Source organism: Plutella xylostella, chromosome 18 (assembly GCF_932276165.1).
Source record: "Plutella xylostella chromosome 18, ilPluXylo3.1, whole genome shotgun sequence".
NCBI classification, from domain to species: domain Eukaryota; kingdom Metazoa; phylum Arthropoda; class Insecta; order Lepidoptera; family Plutellidae; genus Plutella; species Plutella xylostella.
Genome location: NC_063998.1, coordinates 10,967,221 through 10,987,516, shown reverse-complemented (window position 1 = coordinate 10,987,516; position 20,296 = coordinate 10,967,221). Strand labels below are relative to the sequence as shown.

General features: G+C 44.4%; 1 protein-coding gene across 1 annotated transcript in view; it reads left to right on the top strand.

The window, feature by feature from the left end:
* LOC105396512 (symplekin) overlaps positions 1-20,245 on the top strand; it is a 44,912-nt gene extending 24,667 nt beyond the window's left edge. Inside the window, exons 9-18 of the mRNA XM_048627297.1 lie at positions 8,789-8,892; positions 10,032-10,149; positions 12,771-12,986; positions 13,510-13,613; positions 15,672-15,759; positions 16,403-16,530; positions 17,028-17,171; positions 17,771-17,914; positions 19,123-19,212; positions 19,553-20,245. Of these exons, the coding sequence (XP_048483254.1) occupies positions 8,789-8,892; positions 10,032-10,149; positions 12,771-12,986; positions 13,510-13,613; positions 15,672-15,759; positions 16,403-16,530; positions 17,028-17,171; positions 17,771-17,914; positions 19,123-19,212; positions 19,553-19,609 (1,193 nt within the window). The 3' untranslated portion in view covers positions 19,610-20,245. The remainder of the gene's footprint in view (positions 1-8,788; positions 8,893-10,031; positions 10,150-12,770; positions 12,987-13,509; positions 13,614-15,671; positions 15,760-16,402; positions 16,531-17,027; positions 17,172-17,770; positions 17,915-19,122; positions 19,213-19,552) is intronic.
* Positions 20,246-20,296: the final 51 nt, after the last annotated feature.

Below are 20,296 nucleotides of genomic sequence, written 5' to 3'. Positions count from 1 at the left end.
CGTGGATTTGTGATGATTGCCGCAACAAGCGCCCGAAATCAGATAATAGCAATACCCCACTACGTGCAGTGCAGAGTATCGAAAATGATAGTACGTTACCGTATACTACTGCGTCCGCTTCGAGTAACTCCAAAGTGGAGCGTAAGGAATCTGCTAGTGAATTTGTAACGCAACGAACAAAGAGCGCATCGCAACACCAGCCATGCGCTACCGAGTCATTGGCTGTATCTAGAGATGACTTGCGACTACTTATTAGACAGGAGATACAATCTAGCATTCGAGAATTAATAGACGAGAGATTGAAAGGTATATCTAAGCAAATACGCGACTTCGAAGATTCGTTAACATTTATGAATAATATCTACGAGGACTTTAAAAAAGGCTTGGATACAAAGTTCAATGTTGTGGAGGAATTGAAAAAAGAAAACTCTGCCTTGCAACAGGCTGTTACAGACCTATCTCATAGGTTGAATGCTGCAGAACAAAACATGAGAGAAAATAATATAGAACTTAACGGTATACCTGAACAAAGATCGGAGAACCTGTCCAATATAGTGATTCAGCTCACAAAAACTGTTGATAACCCGATAATCAGTGAAGATATTCTACATGTCACTCGTGTTTCAAAGCTAAGTAAGAATGAGCGCCCTCGCTCTGTTATTGTGAAGCTGCGAAGTGCCCGACAGCGTGATGAGGTGATCGCGGCTGTTATTAAGTATAATAGGAAAAATCCTAAAGATAAGCTGTCTTCCGTACACCTGGGCCTCAGCGGAAACCGAACACCCGTATATGTGTCTGAACACCTAACTCCCACATCGAAAGCTCTTCACGCTGCAACACGGCTTAAAGCAAAAGAGCTATCATATAAGTTTGTATGGGTGAGAAATGGCAGAATTTTTGTGCGCAAAGACGAAGAAAGCCAACATAAACTCATCCGCAATACCGAGAGTCTTAGTAAGCTTGTATAGTATTGTAGTAAGTAGTTATAAGTTAGTTAAGTACATACACGTGAATGCTATTGATTTTTATTGTATAATTCGCTGTGCTTGATTTGTATTATCAGAATCTAGGAGGCTCTAGAACTAAGATTAATGAAATTTATAATAATGTGTTGCAATCAAATTATAGTATTATTGCCTTAACCGAAACATGGTTGAACTCTAGCATAAGTAATGCTGAATACATTGACTCTAGATACACAATACATCGTAGAGACCGTGCTTCTAAATCTAAAAAAGATGGTGGTGGTATAATGTTAGCAGTTTCGAATAAGATTAAATCAATTCGTGTTCCCTCATGGGAGAGCAGCTCGGAGGATCTATGGGTTAAAATAGAACTAAACATAAATAGTGAAAATATCATTGTTGCAATTTGTGTAGTTTATTTGCCCCCACCAGTTAAGTTAGATGCACTCCGGAATTTTCTTGATAATTCGAGTAATATTATGTCAGAGGTGGATGATGTTATAATACTGGGTGACTTTAATCTAGGATTTATTGAATGGACGTTAAATTCACAAACGAATCAGTTGAATCCCTCTAACTATGATAGCAATCTCGGCCATGCTTTGATTGACTTTACTGCATTGAATAGTCTCAATCAATTTAATTATATCAAAAATTGTGACGATAGAATATTGGACTTAATTTTCAGCAACTCATTTAATTTTAAGGTTATTAAGGCATTGGATCCTATAAGTAAAATCGATAAAAAACATCCACCACTACTTCTTTCATTACAATTCAATCAAATAGACTTTTTAAAACCAAAACCTCGACTTGACCACAACTTTTATAAGGCAGACTATAACTCTATCATATCCGGCCTTAATGATAATAACTGGAATACTACATTTATTACTTGTAAGGATGTTAATGAGATGGTTTCTGTTTTGTATGAGAGAATTAAATCACTCATTGAAAAACATGTACCAAAACGAAAACGAATTAAATCAAACTACCCGACATGGTTCAATAATAAACTTATAAAGTTGCTTACAGAAAAAGAAAAGATTAGACGGAAATACTTAAAATATAACAACCCTAGAGACAAACTAGAATTCCAGTTACTACGCGACCGTTGTAAAAAAATATTGAAGCAATGTTACGCCTATTACAGTAAACAAATTGAATGTAACATAGCTGAGAATCCGAAGTCATTTTGGCGGCACTTGAGAAATAAGCGTGGTGGCCTTTCTACTCTACCAGCTGAACTTACACTGGGAAATTCCACGGCCAAATCTGGAACCGAATCAGCTGAATTATTTGCTGATCACTTTTCCTCAGTATTCACTAAAGATAGTGGTAGTAACATCCAATACTTACCTAAAGCTCCACATTCCTCAGATAGAGCATTTGGTCGAATGTATGTTACTGAACGAGAAGTGCTTCTAAAACTAAAAAGAATTGATATTCAGAAAGGGGCTGGGCCTGATGGTTTACCTGCCTTGTTTGTGCAGCGATGTAGTTCAGCTCTCGCATTGCCTTTAGCAATAATATTTAATGCGTCACTAAAAGATGGAGTATTTCCTGATGAGTGGAAAAAGTCCCGAGTTGTTCCAATTTATAAAAATGGAATAGAAACGGATATAAAAAATTATAGGCCTATATCAATTCTATCTTGTTTTTCAAAAATATTTGAATCTATGGTATGTCCTATACTTAGGCATCATATCTATAATTATCTATCGGCAAATCAGCATGGATTCTGCAAGGGTCGATCAATTGAAACCAACCTAATTTCTTTCTTGACAGACGTATCCATGGAAGTAGACAAGGGCCTAGAGGTTGATTGTATATACACCGATTTTAGTAGCGCTTTTGATAAAGTTAGCCATCCTCTCTTGCTTCAAAAGTTGGAATCATATGGAGTGTATGGCTCCATCTTGATGTGGTTTCAATCATACCTTAATTCCCGATCACAGTCTGTATCAGTTAGCGGTTTTTTATCCAGGGAGTATATTGCTGTTTCTGGTATACCACAGGGGTCAAATTTGGGTCCACTTCTATTTTTGATTTTTATCAATGACATTGTTCACGAAATTAAAAATTCTAAGTTCCAAATATTTGCTGACGACTTAAAACTCTATAAAACCATTAAAAGTGAAGATGATACTGAATTACTACAGGATGATTTAAATAGAATTAAAGAATGGTGTGATCAAAATAAAATGTTACTTAACGCCAGAAAATGTTATCACGTTAAGTATACACGCAAAAGAAATGTGCAAGCATCTAATTATAGCATTGACGGAGCGGTCATCAAAAAAGTAAGTGAAATACGTGATCTAGGCGTAATACTGGATAGCAAACTTACCCTTACTTCGCACATCGAAACCGCTGTAAAGAAGTCAGCTAAAATGTTAGGTTTTCTGAGACGACATACTAGAGAATTCCAGTCTCGTACTAAAATAATTTTATATAACGCATTGGTGAGAAGTCACCTTGAGTTTGCCAGTGTTGTGTGGAATCCTACCTATTCAGTGCACTCCCAAAAGATTGAGAGCATACAAAGGGCATTCACTAGACACTTGGCCTTCCTCTCTCAGGGTATTTCTCATCGCCAGCCCTATGATCAGCGTCTCTCATTTTACAAAATGAACACACTGCATGATAGGAGAATGGTGAATGACATTAACTTCCTACAAAAGGTGATAGAGGGTAGAATCGATTCTGCATTTCTCCTTCAGAATGTAAGCATATCAGTCCCATACCATCTTCCTAGAAAACCCATCTCAAAAATATTATTTGTTCCGGTGACCAAAACCAACCTCGGACAACAAACACCACTCTTCCGAATGAGCCAAGAGTACAATTTTACTGTCACTAAAATACCCAATCTAGACATATTTGGTAAGAGTAACCTGAAAAACAAATTGCTCAACTACTTTTATAAGGAATAATATTATGTATAGAATAAATAAATAATTTCTATATTAATACTATTAATAGCAATATTAATAAGTAGCAACATTATTGTAATGATTATTGTTAAAATTTAAATTTATTGAAATTCAATTTAAGTACCTAAATAAGTTATATTCTAAAATTTGTAATTATGTATAATATAATATTTTTTTTTTCAATAATGTATTTAAATTAATTTTACTTATTAATTTTTTGTATTGCATTGCGTGTAAGAATTACCATCATATTTATATTGTATTTGGAATTAAGTACCGTAATTGTAGATGTTAATTAAGATTTAAAATGTAATTTAATGAATGATGAGGGTACCTATAATTGATATGCATGTATAGACTTAAGTATATTTGTAAATGTTAATAAGATGATTTTATGTGCATGTTGTTGGTACTCCAAAGTAAATAAATAAATAAATAAATAAGGCAAAGCATTTGATTTCATCTGTTATACGATTATTTTCTTTTGACATTTTAATATATTTTCCTTCACTTAGTATCATTTCCACGCACTCATTTGGTTTTCTAATCAATTCTACAATTTTAGGTTTGCTAAGCTTGTCACCTGTAGGTTTGTCGACAGTAATTGTATCCGCCTTTTTTCTTTCCTCTTCATCATTTTTTTTCTTTTGTGCTCTTGTAATAACGTTAATACTAAATTGATTATTCATATTTTTAAGTTCGTCAGATGTTATATTTATCCTAGATAATGCGTCTGCTGTAACATTATCTTTTCCTTTAATATATTGAATGGTGAAGTCATACTCTTCTAATACTAGTCGAAATTTCAACAGTCTACTTGTTGGATCACGCATTCCGAATAAATAAACCAGTGGTTTGTGGTCTGTTTGAATTATAAATCTTCGGCCAAATAAATATGGTCTGAAGTATTTAACCGACCAAACAATCGCAACAAGTTCTTTTTGGATAGTGGGGTAGTTTTGTTCCGCCTTATTAAGCGGGCGACTCGTGTATGCAATTGGTTTCATGTTGCTATTACATAAAACTGCTCCAATAGCCGTGTTGGATGCGTCGGTTTGTAAAATAAAAGTATTTGTCTTTGTGAAATCTGGGTATTCTAATATTGGTGTAGTTGTTAGTGCTTGTTTTAATGTTTCAAAAGAATATTGACAATCTGATGTCCAATCAAAAGGGCGATTTTTCTTTAAAAGATTATTTAATGGTATGGTAATTTTTGCGAAGTGTGGTATAAATTTACGATAGTAGTTACTAAATGCAACAAATCTCCTAACTTCATCTTGACATTTTGGTTCGGGGTAATTTTTTAATGTTTTTATCTTATCTGGGTCCGGTGATATTCCTTTATCTGAAACTACGTGGCCGAGGTATAGTAATTCTTTTTTTAGGAAACAACATTTCTGTGGATTCAATTTCAAATTTACTTTTCTAAGTCTTTCAAAGATTTCTAATAGATTTTTATTATGAATATCTAACGAACGGCCAAAACAGACTAGATCATCAAGATAGACAAAGCATTTTTCATAGTTTAAGCCCGCCATTGCAATAGTCATTGCTCGTGAGAAGGAACTTGGTGATGTCTTAAGACCCATTGGTAACCGAGTAAGCTGTTACTGTCCGGAAGGTGTTGTAAATGCTGTATACGGTCTACTAGAGCGATCTAAATTAAGTTGATAATATCCTGAATTTAAATCTAGGTGGCTGAAGTAAACTGAACCGGAAAGAGAATCTAAAATATCAGTTATATTCGGCAGCGGAAATTTATCGTCTACAATTCTTTCATTAAGTTTTCTGAAATCTATTACTAATCTCCATTTCTTATTACCGTCGGTAGATTTTTTTGGTACCAATAGAACAGGGCTGGACCACTCACTACTTGCTGGTTCAATAATTTTTTCAGATAACATATTTTGAAGTTGCTTTTCTAATTCTTCTTTCTGAGCATGTGGTAGTCGGTATTGTTTAGTGTAAACTGGTGAAGCATCAGGTTTTACATGTATTTTAGTTTCGTAGATATCAGTAGTGGATAATTGATCACCAGGCAAATAGAAAATATCTGCAAATTTGGCACAAATATCTATTATTGATGTTCTTTCTTCTGCTTTTAAATGTGACAAATCGATTGTATTTAATAGTTTCTTTACTCTAGCCGGCGATTTTTCGTTAAATTCAAAGTTTTTTATTAAATAATCATTTAAATCATCTATTTCAGGGTTAAAATTACTAATTTTCACTGTTTCTTCCCTAGTATTTAATACTTGCACAGGTATTTTCCCGTTTTTTGGTTTACTAATACTACCTGCTAAAAATATACCTTCTCCTAATGCCATTGGAAAAATAACGCAATCATCACTTTTGTCTGTGTCTAGCCATAAATATTTTTCACATCTCGGGGGAATTTCAAAACTTTTATTCTTTAATCTATTCCCGTTTTGTAACTGTATTAATATAACAGAATTATTATTTTTTAAAGATAACGCGCATCGTTCATAGTCTATGACACATCTGTAATATTCCAAAAAATCTTGTCCTATTATTCCATCATAGTCACATGGTAAATTATTAAGTACATGAAAGTCGTGCTGAATGACATTATCTTCTACAAACAGTTCTAATTTAACGTTGCCTTCAGTTAATAAGTTTCCACCTAATCCTTGAATTTGTATGCAATTTTTATGTATATTTTCGCTGTCAGTGTAACTCAAGGCATCAAGTTTTATAACCGATATTGTGGCGCCTGAATCAACTAAAAATTTTCGCTGTAAATTATTGTAGTATAATTCTACATAGTTCCCGAAATTGCACGTAAATATGGTTTTAGTCACGAAAAAATGTTTCCGAATTTAAATTTTGTTCATTGGGCGAATTATCGGTTTCATTGAGGCAATTTATCCTACGCGTTTGGGCGTGAATGTACCTACCTCTGTAGTTGTCGTTATAACCGCCGCGACCCCCTCGCTGATAGCGGCTCGGGAACCCATTTCTGTTATCACCACCTGGATTACCATTAAAGTCCCAATTATTCGTTCTCTGGAAATGACCTCTGGCTCTTGGGTACCTATTGGAATAAAAATTCCTACTACCAAACCTACCTGGATAGCCCCTTTGAGTCTGACCAGCAAATACTGAAGAAGTAGATTGGTGGTTTCCCGAAGCTTCTTCGTCCTTCGCAGCCCGAATAACATCTTTCAGCTCCGAATAATTCCGGGCCGCTAAAATGACACTTAACTCACGGCTGCGTAGTCCATCTGTAAATCTGTGAATAGCTAATTTTTCATTTATTGGTTTAAGCGTTTGGAACGAGTCAGCCTTCCCATCAGCCTGTGAAATTGTCAGATTAATAAACAAGTCCTCAATTTTTTTCCCATAATCCTCTACCGTATCATCATTTTGCCGCATTTTCATAAGTTCCAAATGAATGGCGTTACTGGATCTCTTAGTTAAAAGGTGTGCCTTCATATCACTAATTAAGTCATTGCATGTAGAATAGTTTTGGGATAGGCGCATTTTAGCGCTCTCCGAAAGTCTCGAAGTGAGAACAAATTTAATTAACTGTGGTTCCGTAGTAGAATCAATCATACTTTGATACATTTCTATACAATTAATTAATTTTTTCGTCACACATTCATCTCCATTCATTTCTGGTAGCAGCATTATAGCTGTTTTCAAATCGAATTTATCCATTTTTGGTAATAAATTTGACTCTATACTACCTATATATTGATTACAAAATTCGTGTATTTGCGAGTACAAATTATTAATTTCCGTACAATTTTCCCGTATAATTATTACGTCACTACTATTTATCTCACAATTTTTAATCTCCTTTTCCAAAATATCAACTATTTTCTGGTGCTCCCTGTAGATAATATTACATTCATTTAGTTTACCTTTTAATGTTTCAGAAGTCCTTCTTTTAAGACTTAATTTAGTTAGATTCGTATATAAGGACCTTAATTTAGTAAGAGTTACGCAAATAAATTCCATATCATGATTAATAATAGAATAAACATTATATTGAACCCTAATTAATTATTTTCAAGTTCAAGTCACAGTATTTATCGCGCGCGAGCCTCGTGCAAGTCCCAAGAATGTAAACACTTTCCTTTTTTGTCCGCCCGTATTGAATTCGCGTGAGCCTTGTGCACTCAATAAGACAACTTACATTGTATGACGCACTTTAAATGGGTAATTCACTCGATTATTATTTGCTCAGATAATAAAAATATATATATGTAGGCACTGAATATCACTTTTATACACGTAGCACTTCCTCAGGGGGCCGGCGGTCGCCGACCGGCTTCAGCATCATCACGGACCGCGCGTTTATTTCACGACGTATTTGTTGCTGGTGGCACTTTTTGTATAATTCCATCAGTTTAAAGCAACCACCGAGGCACAGGAACATGACGATAATCATCAGTAGAACGTTGGTCACCGATACATGGTATTGCAATTGTTGCACACTCGCGGAATTGCCTTCCCCATTTTGGGCAATGATTGTTTCTTGCGATTTAGTGTTACCCATTTTAACACATAAAAGTCCGAAATATATATGTATTTGTCGGTATATATTACGTATATAGGAGAATAAATTTATTTATTTTTACAACCGAATTGGCAAGGTCGCCATATAAGGTTGGAGCTAAGGAGGCGGTTGAATAAGACACGCGTTAGGCTTAGACTGGCGTTTATTGATACATAAAGGATAGACATAGAATACATCACCACAGCACATGCTGAGTCAGAGCCATTTTACTGACATACTACACACCACAATTATTGTGATTCTTCTTCATGTCACTGTTTCCTATTGATGTTGTTTTGTATTTGTGATGTGTATTCTTTTAGTAAATAAACGATGTGTCTATGTCTATGTCTATATTGCAGTGAGTCGCGACGAGGAGGTGCGCGGGCTGGCGGCGGCGGCGGCGCGGCGGCTGCTGGGCGGCAGCGCGCCCGTGCGCCGCGCCGTGCTCAAGCACTGCTCGCTGGTGAGACTACCATTACTGTTTTAGGCCCGGGTCTCCTATTTACGCCGTAGGTCGCGTCCAGCGTCACGCCGTAGGCCGCGTCACGATGCTCACTACGTCTACGCGCCAACGTCGGCGTGTGAGGGAGACCGCATCAGTACATTTCTATAGTGAGCATCGTGACGCGGCCTACGGCAAGACGCTGGACGCGACCTACGGCGTAAATAGGAGACCCGGGCCTTACTATTTAAACACTCGAGCTATGCTTGCGGTTTCTCTGGTGGATCGTATCAAAAATGAAGTTATCCGTCAGAGGACTGAGGTTACCGACGTAGCTGTCAAAATATGCAAGCTGAAGTGGCAATGGGCTGGTCATATCTGCTGAAGAACCGATAATTGTTGGAGTAGACGAGTTCTCGAGTGGAGACCACGAACAGGCAAACGCAGCCTGGGACGCCCTCCTGTCCGCTGGACTGACGACCTTAGGCGGGTGGCGGGTAGTGGTTGGATGAGAAAGGCCGAGGACCGAGTGTTGTGTTGCTCCTTGGGAGAGGCTTATATCCAGCAGTGGATGATTATTGGCTGATGATGACATTCGTGACTATTGAATTAGTTCCACTCACAAAATGCCGACATCAAATAACCCCAATTTGTTGTGTTGAATCCTAATCCTAACTTCCTAACTAATATGAATTATAAATGCGAAAGTAACTGTGTCTGTCTGTCTGTCTGCCTGTTACACTTTCACGCTAAAACTACTGAACGGATTTGAATGAAATTTGGTATACATACGGTCTAGACCCTGGGAAAGAACATAGGCTACTTTTCATCCCGGAATTCCCACGGGAAAACTTTTTAAGGCGAAGCGAAGCTCGCGGGAACAGCTAGTACCTATCCTAACTAATATTATAAATGCGAAAGTAACTGTGTCTGTCTGTCTGTCTGTCTGTCTGTCTGTTTGTCTGTCTGTCTGTTACTCTTTCACGCCAAAACTACTGAACGGATTTTAATGAAATTTGGTATACATACGGTCTAGACCCTGGGAAAGAACATAGGCTAATTTTTATGCCGGAAATCCCACGGGAAAACTTTTTAAGGCGAAGCGAAGCTCGCGGGAACAGCTAGTTAGTTATAAATGTTCTGTTTGCTTGTTTGTGCAGATAATAGGGCAGCTGCCGCTGTCGCACGCGGGCGCGCTGGCGGAGGGCGCGGCGTGGAGCGAGCCGCTGTACCTCGCCGCGCTGCAGCCGCTGCGCCTGCTGCTGCCCCCCGCGCCCGGTAACTACCCCCTGCACCATAGAGTAGAGAACATTACAACAGATAATAGTGGAGCGAGCCGCTGTACCTCGCCGCGCTGCTCCCGCTGCGCCTGCTGCTGCCCCCCGCGCCCGGTAACTACCCCCTGCACCATAGAGTAGAGAACATTACAACAGATAATAGTGGAGCGAGCCGCTGTACCTCGCCGCGCTGCTCCCGCTGCGCCTGCTGCTGCCCCCCGCGCCCGGTAACTACCCCCTGCACCATAGAGTAGAGAACATTACAACGAATAATAGTGGAGCGAGCCGCTGTACCTCGCCGCGTTGCTCCCGCTGCGCCTGCTGCTGCCCCCCGCGCCCGGTAACTACCCCCTGCACCATAGAGTAGAGAACATTACAACAGATAATAGTGGAGCGAGCCGCTGTACCTCGCCGCGCTGCTCCCGCTGCGCCTGCTGCTGCCCCCCACGCCCGGTAACTACCCCCTGCACCATAGAGTAGAGAACATTACAACAGATAATAGTGGAGCGAGCCGCTGTACCTCGCCGCGCTGCTCCCGCTGCGCCTGCTGCTGCCCCCCGCGCCCGGTAACTACCCCCTGCACCATAGAGTAGAGAACATTACAACAGATAATAGTGGAGCGAGCCGCTGTACCTCGCCGCGCTGCTCCCGCTGCGCCTGCTGCTGCCCCCCGCGCCCGGTAACTACCCCCTGCACCATAGAGTAGAGAACATTACAACAGATAATAGTGGAGCGAGCCGCTGTACCTCGCCGCGCTGCTCCCGCTGCGCCTGCTGCTGCCCCCCGCGCCCGGTAACTACATCTGTACCATAGAGTAGAGAACATTACAACAGATAATAGTGGAGCGAGCCGCTGTACCTCGCCGCGCTGGTCCCGCTGCGCCTGCTGCTGCCCCCCGCGCCCGGTAACTACACCTGTACCATAGAGTAGAGAACATTACAACAGATAATAGTGGAGCGAGCCGCTGTACCTCGCCGCGCTGCTCCCGCTGCGCCTGCTGCTGCCCCCCGCGCCCGGTAACTACACCTGTACCATAGAGTAGAGAACATTACAACAGATAATAGTGGGGCGAGCCGCTGTACCTCGCCGCGCTGCTCCCGCTGCGCCTGCTGCTGCCCCCCGCGCCCGGTAACTACCCCCTGCACCATAGAGTAGAGAACATTACAACATATAATAGTGGAGCGAGCCGCTGTACCTCGCCGCGCTGCTCCCGCTGCGCCTGCTGCTGCCCCCCGCGCCCGGTAACTACACCTGTACCATAGAGTAGAGAACATTACAACAGATAATAGTGGAGCGAGCCGCTGTACCTCGCCGCGCTGCTCCCGCTACGCCTGCTGCTGCCCCCCGCGCCCGGTAACTACCCCCTGCACCATAGAGTAGAGAACATTACAACAGATAATAGTGAAGCGAGCCGCTGTACCTCGCCGCGCTGCTCCCGCTGCGCCTGCTGCTGCCCCCCGCGCCCGGTAACTACCCCCTGCACCATAGAGTAGAGAACATTACAACAGATAATAGTCGAGCGAGCCGCTGTACCTCGCCGCGCTGCAGCCGCTGCGCCTGCTGCTGCCCCCCGCGCCCGGTAACTACACCTGTACCATAGAGTAGAGAACATTACAACAGATAATAGTGAAGCGAGCCGCTGTACCTCGCCGCGCTGCTCCCGCTGCGCCTGCTGCTGCCCCCCGCGCCCGGTAACTACCCCCTGCACCATAGAGTAGAGAACATTACAACAGATAATAGTGGAGCGAGCCGCTGTACCTCGCCGCGCTGCAGCCGCTGCGCCTGCTGCTGCCCCCCGCGCCCGGTAACTACACCTGTACCATAGAGTAGAGAACATTACAACAGATAATAGTGGAGCGAGCCGCTGTACCTCGCCGCGCTGCTCCCGCTGCGCCTGCTGCTGCCCCCCGCGCCCGGTAACTACCACCTGTACCGCTGACAGCTCCGGCACCTCTATGTCGACGAACGAACGAACAAGAATCGGCATGCTTAAGGCCCCCCGCGCACTAGGCAGCTTGGCTGCACAGCCAGGGTTGCGGCAGCCAGTAAAACATATAATGTTGTATAGGAGCCCGCGCACTAGGCAGCCACGGATTCCCATATATTTTACTGGCTTCCGCAACCTGGCTGCGCAGCCAAGCTGCCTAGTGCGGAACAAAAAATATGCAGCGACATCTCGTTGTATTAGGCTTGACAGCTCTTCTTCGTTCATTCGTTCGATTTTGGTAGTGGCCCTCCTGTCCGGACATGAGGGAAGAGTCTCATCACCGCCCCGCTCAGCTTAGCTTCAGCGGCTCGATCCAAGTGTTAGAGAAGACTACAACATGGTATTATCGAAGAATGAAAACGTCATCAGCATTTCTGATTATGTGCTTTTGGACGTCGAAGACGTGTGTGTTCACTTTAAATAGGCCAACTATTCAAGTAAGCCAACTTGCGTATTTCATTCTTATTTGTCTTCTACTTTATTTTTTTTATTTTAGCTGTCTAAGCCCGAAAAATGGCAAACCGTTCAATGGACCCTAGATTCTAGGGCCAATTGAATCACCCGTTTCGGTTTGCCATACCACTTTTGCAACACCTGTAGAATACTCATGTATAACTTCTCCCTCTCTCCGACAGAGTTGCTGCTGGAGATCGGTCGCGTGTACGGCGCGTGCCCGCCGGACTGCAAGCGCCTCGTGCTGCGCAGCCTGGAGCCCGCGCTGCGCGAGCTGGCGGGGGCGGGGGCGGGGGCGGCGGCGGGGGCGGGGGGCGCGCTGCGCGTGCTGCTGGACGAGTGCCCGCGCGGCGCCGACACGCTCGTCATCAAGGTGCTGCAGATATTGGTGGATAAAGGTTGGTTTGTTGTCGTTACTTCATTTATAATAGACTTCTGTATAGTAATAAAAAAAAAAGGAATCACGCACTCACGCCTTGTATTAACTACTACTCCCTTGCGGGGTAGGCAGAGGTGCATTGCTGCACCCACTTTTCGCCAGAGTGTTATGTTAGTCCCAGTGTAATAGTAGACCCGAGAACAAATATCTGCCCCAGCCGGGAATCGAACCCGGGACCATCGGCTCAGTAGTCAGGGTCACTAACCACTAAGCCATTCGGTCGTCGGTCACTAACCACTACGCCATTCGGTCGTCAGTATATTGATTTTATAACTAAATATGAAAAAGCTAATTACAAATGGCGCCTTACGGTACTGTGCCTAATTCCCCAGTTGTAATTGGTTGGTTCAGTCGTATTTTTTCTCCCTAACAATGTAATTGGTCAGAACCAGAAAGACACACTCGCTGGTGCTGCCACAGTGTCACCCATTGTTCTAATTATGATGAGTAGACGTATGTTGATGTTGCGTGCGTTGTTGCAGAGGGCGCGACTCCCGAGCTGGTGTCGCTGGCGCGGGGGCTGTTCGCGCGGCTCGGGGACGTGCGCGCGCTGCTGCCCGTGCTGCTGCAGCTCAGCAAGAGCGAGGTAATGTGTGTGTGTGTGCAGTGTGTGTGTGTGTGTGTTGCTGGGGGCGGCTGGTGTCGCTGCTGCCCGTGCTGCTGCAGCTCAGCAAGAGCGAGGTAATGTGTGTGTGTGTGCAGTGTGTGTGTGTGTGTGTGTTGCTGGGGGCGGCTGGTGTCGCTGCTGCCCGTGCTGCTGCAGCTCAGCAAGAGCGAGGTAATGTGTGTGTGTGTGCAGTGTGTGTGTGTGTGTGTTGCTGGGGGCGGCTGGTGTCGCTGCTGCCCGTGCTGCTGCAGCTCAGCAAGAGCGAGGTAATGTGTGTGTGTGTGCAGTGTGTGTGTGTGTGTGTTGCTGGGGGCGGCTGGTGTCGCTGCTGCCCGTGCTGCTGCAGCTCAGCAAGAGCGAGGTAATGTGTGTGTGTGTGCAGTGTGTGTGTGTGTGTTGCTGGGGGCGGCTGGTGTCGCTGCTGCCCGTGCTGCTGCAGCTCAGCAAGAGCGAGGTAATGTGTGTGTGTGTGCAGTGTGTGTGTGTGTGTGTTGCTGGGGGCGGCTGGTGTCGCTGCTGCCCGTGCTGCTGCAGCTCAGCAAGAGCGAGGTAATGTGTGTGTGTGTGCAGTGTGTGTGTGTGTGTGTTGCTGGGGGCAGCTGGTGTCGCTGCTGCCCGTGCTGCTGCAGCTCAACAAGAGCGAGGTAATGTGTGTGTGTGTGCAGTGTGTGTGTGTGTGTTGCTGGGGGCGGCTGGTGTCGCTGCTGCCCGTGCTGCTGCAGCTCAACAAGAGCGAGGTAATGTGTGTGTGTGTGCAGTGTGTGTGTGTGTGTGTTGCTGGGGGCGGCTGGTGTCGCTGCTGCCCGTGCTGCTGCAGCTCAACAAGAGCGAGGTAATGTGTGTGTGTGTGCAGTGTGTGTGTGTGTGTGTTGCTGGGGGCGGCTGGTGTCGCTGCTGCCCGTGCTGCTGCAGCTCAACAAGAGCGAGGTAATGTGTGTGTGTGTGCAGTGTGTGTGTGTGTGTGTTGCTGGGGGCGGCTGGTGTCGCTGCTGCCCGTGCTGCTGCAGCTCAGCAAGAGCGAGGTAATGTGTGTGTGTGTGCAGTGTGTGTGTGTGTGTGTTGCTGGGGGCGGCTGGTGTCGCTGCTGCCCGTGCTGCTGCAGCTCAGCAAGAGCGAGGTAATGTGTGTGTGTGTGCAGTGTGTGTGTGTGTGTGTTGCTGGGGGCGGCTGGTGTCGCTGCTGCCCGTGCTGCTGCAGCTCAACAAGAGCGAGGTAATGTGTGTGTGTGTGCAGTGTGTGTGTGTGTGTGTTGCTGGGGGCGGCTGGTGTCGCTGCTGCCCGTGCTGCTGCAGCTCAGCAAGAGCGAGGTAATGTGTGTGTGTGTGCAGTGTGTGTGTGTGTGTGTTGCTGGGGGCGGCTGGTGTCGCTGCTGCCCGTGCTGCTGCAGCTCAGCAAGAGCGAGGTAATGTCGCCAGTCACGAGCTATTATTATTCTTTGATCCATACCTATACACTACACATTATACTGCCATGAGAGGTAAACAATCTTAGTGTGTCTTTTTAATCAAATTTTCATGAAATAAATGATTTTATTGCTTTACTTAACCTTTTTTGTTAGTGAGTATTTGAAAAGTCACAATAACACAAGATCACCATCTTTTCGCTGTGATAAGTAGCTCAAGTGATAAGTAGCGAGCCTCACCGCCGTTGTAGAAGCTAGAAATCTAGATGTACATGTGACCGAAAGAACAATGAATGTACTTAAATTCCTTAATTGAAATGATTTCATTGGTTCATATCAGAATTTGTACAGAGCCAAGCGCTCATGCATAACCCTATCACAGCTCGCATATCATCATATGGCAGTTGTTTAACAGCGTGCGGATTTCATCACGCATGCGGGATGGCCGCCATTTTCCTGCGTCTCGCGAGCATATTCGTAATTCGTACTGTATAATACCGCGGTCGTGCGGGGCAATCCCGCACGTTGTTAAAAACAGCCTATGTCTTGGGACATAAGAATATATTAGTGACTACAATGTAGTAATTACGTGTACTCTCTCTAGTGTGTGAATATATCTTTATCCCTGTGTGCAGGTGTTGGCGGCGCTGCCCAAGCTGGTGTCGCTGCCGGGCGCGGCGGCGCGCGAGCAGCTGCTGCGCCTGCTGCACGAGCCCTCGCCCGGTCAGTACTACATCAGCCAATAGTCATCCACTGCTGGACATAGGCCTCTCCCGAGGAGCGCCACAACACTCGGTCCTCGGCCTTCCTCATCCAACCACTACCCGCCACCCGCCTAAGGTCGTCAGTCCAGCGGGCAGGAGAGCGTCCCACGCTGCGTTTGCCTGTTCGTGGTGTCTCCACGCGAGAACCCGTCTACCCCAACGGTTATCGGTTCTTCGGCCGATATGATCAGCCCACTGCCACTTCAGCTTACATATTTTGACAGCTATGTGGGTAATCTTTAGTACGCCAACTCTATACCACATTGTTGAAGCTCTGGACACCAACCTCTGTTTTACTTGGTATTGTTTTGTTTCCTATACTTTTTGGTGTCGTCAGTGTGTCAAATAGATGTATCTTTATTATTAATTTATTTACTGTATTCGATAGGATTAATTTTAATGAACCATGCGTAATCCATGCTCGCGAACAAGGTGTCGGAAACGTAAAAAAAAACTCTCAGTCGATAGACAAGATGTCATAGATTCTGTTTCATCATCATTCATCTTCTATTCTGTGTTATTCCTCGAGATAAGAGTGCGGCCACAAAACTGTTGTGAATAATTCCTTCTAACATTATGTTAATGTTGTTGTTGTGTGGCAGTGTCCCCGGCGGAGCTGCTGCTGGCGCTGCACCTGGCGCCCGGCGGCGGCGGCGGCGCGGCGGAGCTCAAGCCCGTCATCCGCGCCACCGCGCTCTGCTTCTCCGAGAGAGACATCTTCACTGCGCAGGTCAGTGCCAAGTACGGTCAGCTGCATAAGTTGTTATACACTTCTGTACCTTGTCAAATTGACGAACCGTCAATGCTTCAATGGATGGATAGATGGTTTGTTAGATTGACAAGGTACAAAAGTGTATAGCTACTTATGCAGCTGACTGTACATCATTCATTTATTTTAACTACTAGCGACTGTTGATTAAGTATAAACGAGTCTGCCCACTACACCGCATCATACCATGCTCGTGCTATGAACGTATCGGCACCAGCAAAATATAATCGGCGGTAATTAGCGGGTTCGGGTTGGTTATGGGACGGTCTAGTGAACTCTAGTGGGTATAGTATCATGCTTTTCTATACAAAGAATATTTTTTGCCTGACACGTTCATAGCACGGTCACGGTATGATATACGGAATATTGGGTAGAAAGCTTAAACAGGGCACTTTATGTTAAGTGTAGGTATATCTGTAAGTTGTAACAGTTGTAAGTTAGTTGTATGGTGTATGCAGGTGGTGGGCGGCGTGCTGCAGGAGCTGGCGGAGGAGGAGCCGGTGCCCGTGCTGCTGATGCGCTCCGTGCTGCAGGCGCTGGCGCTGCACCCCGCGCTGCAGCCGCTCGTGCTGGCGCTGCTGCACGCGCTGCGCGACAAGCAGGTGGGTCCGTGCCGCGCGGGCAGCCCCGTGCGACAAGCAGGTGGGTCCGTGCCGCGCGGGCAGGGGAAGGACCTACAGACAATGGATGGGACGATCTTCTGCGAAGCCGACTGGCAACAACTTGTGCCAGTCATTAAAATGCGTTGTAGAAAGAAGTCGAATGAACATTACTTATACGTCAGATGCACGCGGGCAATCAGCGCATGCTAATATTTCACCACGATGACAAACTCTAGTATATAGCTCTGTTTGTCTCCGACACGCTTAGAAGAGTACTGTTTTCTCATTGTTGAGTTTCATAAGTATATAGGAGCTAAGTCCGCTCACAGATGACCTAACTAATATTATAAATGCGAAAGTAACCGTGTCTGTCTGTTACTCTATCACGGCAAAACTACTCAACGGATTTGAATGAAATTTGGTATACATATGTTCTAGACCCTGAGAAAGAGCATAGGCTATTTTTTATCCCGGCATTCCCACGGGAAAACTTTTTAAGGCGAAGCGAAGCTCGCGGAAACAGCTAGTATATAAATAAACAACTGTACATTAATATTGATGTAGGTATGTGTTTGTTTATGTAAGTGTATGTGTTGCAGGTGTGGCGCAACAAGGTGGCGTGGGAGGGGTGGGTGAAGTGCGCGGCGCGGGTGGCGGGGGGCGGCGCGGCGCTGCTGCCCCTCCCCGGCCCCGCGCTGCGCGCCGCGCTGCAAGCCGAGCCCGCCTGCCGCGACCAGCTGCAGGTACTCATTCTTCTATTTTTGTAGCTATGTACATTTTAGTAAGGCCGTCGTAGGTCGCGTCCAGCGTCACGCCGTAGGCCGCGTCACGATGCTTACTATAGAAATGTACTGATGCGGTCTCCCTCACACGCCGACGTTGGCGCGTAGACGTAGTGAGCATCGTGACGCGGCCTACGGCGTGACGCTGGACGCGACCTACGGCGTAAATAGGAGACCCGGGCCTAAGGCCAAACCTTCAACGTCAATATGTTTGAGTGCGGGTTTAAACGGCTAAAAGCCTGCGCTTATTCTGCACGATTTTTAGGTCGCGCTATTGCTGATAAATATGCATATCCCTGCCAACTCTTAATCGCATGTGCGTGCACCGACATATAAACTTATATATGTTACATTTCTGAGACAAATATAATATGTAGTGCGCGCACCCTTTAAAATAGGAGCGGTGGTAACTCAGTCGGGTAAGGGGCGTAAGCGCCCTCTTCTCACGCCAGAGATGCGGGTTCGAATCCCAGCGCTGACATGTACCAATGAGTTCTTTTCTGAATTTAAGTACGATGTATACCATCGCTCTTACGGTGAAGGAATACATCGTTAGGAAACCTGCATATCTAAATTTAGCACATCTAGATATGTGAACCCACCAACCCGCATTGGACCAGCGTGGTGGGAAATGGTCCAAGCTTAGGAAGGCAGTTTGGACCTTGGGGATATGCACAAAGTTTCCATTCGAGAGAGCCAGTTGCCCGAGCACAGGATTCGATACCTCCGTTTACGTTGCGTATCGTCAAATGTCACTGTCAAAATGTAAGGCAAATTTGTTAGTTCCAAAAGTGGCATTTGTTTTTCCATGTTAGGTGGAATTTCACCAAACGCTAAACGTATTTAGTAGCCTGTCATACGTCTGTCAGTTAGTACAAAATGTATTTAAAATTTGATTTCAATACGTTTAGCGTTTGGTAAAAGCGACCCTTCGTGTAGATTCGAAAATAGTATCGAATCCTATGCTCGCGCCTCAGGTGACAGAGAATAGAATAGAATAGAATAGAACCCTTTAAAGCAAGGCAAATTTATTCGTTCGTTTGTATAAAAAATGCTTTACGTTCCCCGAGCGTTTATATATCATACCTACGTTTCTTTAACCATTGGGTACCTCAAAACCTTGAGAGAAATGTAATGTGTTTCCCTGCTGATGTTGTACTCCTGCGCAGGCGCACGTGGCCCGGCTGCCGCGCGAGGAGGTGCCGGCCGCCGTGTGGGCCGAGCTGGCCGCCGCGCCCGTCGCGCCCGCAACCCACCCGGTAACGTTTCATTTTCTTATGTCGGGGATAATACTAATTTCTTACTGACTGTATAAAAAATGTGTGCATGTGTGATGTGTAGCTCAGATTTGTAACTGCACTTATTACACTAGTGTGTAGAGGACAGTTATGTACAGCTCAGATTCGTGACTGCACTTGTTACACTCGTGTGTAGAATCATGTACAGCTCAAGGTTGTAACTGCACTAGTTACACTCGTGTGTGGATTCATGTATTTGAATGTTACAATGAATGTATATGAGGTTGTGAGTTTGACCAGGTACAAAAGAAGCTATACATTCTTATGAAACTGACTAGCTGACCCGCCGCGATACTTGCAGGTGGAAGGCGGGTACGTGGGGGCCCCCGTGGAGCCGCTGCCGCCCGGCATGGAGTGAGCGTGGGACGCCGCCCGGCATGGAGTGAGCGTGGGACGCCGCCGCTGCAGCGCCCTACCACACTAAACACTTAGCTAAGTTATCCCTTACTTATTTTTACGGCCTGTATTATACCAGACTGTGGAATTTAAAAGCATAAAACGGTTATCGACATCAGAAGTAAGTTGCTATCTGCCACCAAAGAATGGTTGTGGTTGCGAAACCTAATTGTAGGCGACCAAAAACATCATTTTTTTTACTATTAATCCAGAAAGCAAACCAAAATACCTATAGTGCCTCATTACAGATTTATAATATACATAATTGAAATGATTAATAATATACTGCCATAATAATTCAATTCACTACTATACTATTTACTTAAGTAAATTATATTATCTTATGGTTTGTATTTTTGTATGTTGTCATATCTTGTGTAGTAAAAGAGGTATATATTTTTCTTTCATGAAGTATTTATTGCCAGACAGTAATAAACATACCGTAGTTTTAATGTTTTTTTTTAAATATAAATTAATTGAACATCTGTTTTAGTATCTTTGACGAGAGGCAGCAAGTTAATGATAAATATTGTTTAGTTTACTTGTAAATAATAGAATGATAGTGTGTAAACTCACTAAATAAAACTTTATTTTATAATATTTCTTTAATTTCAACAATATTATCCCATTCTAAGTTATAAATGCTTAA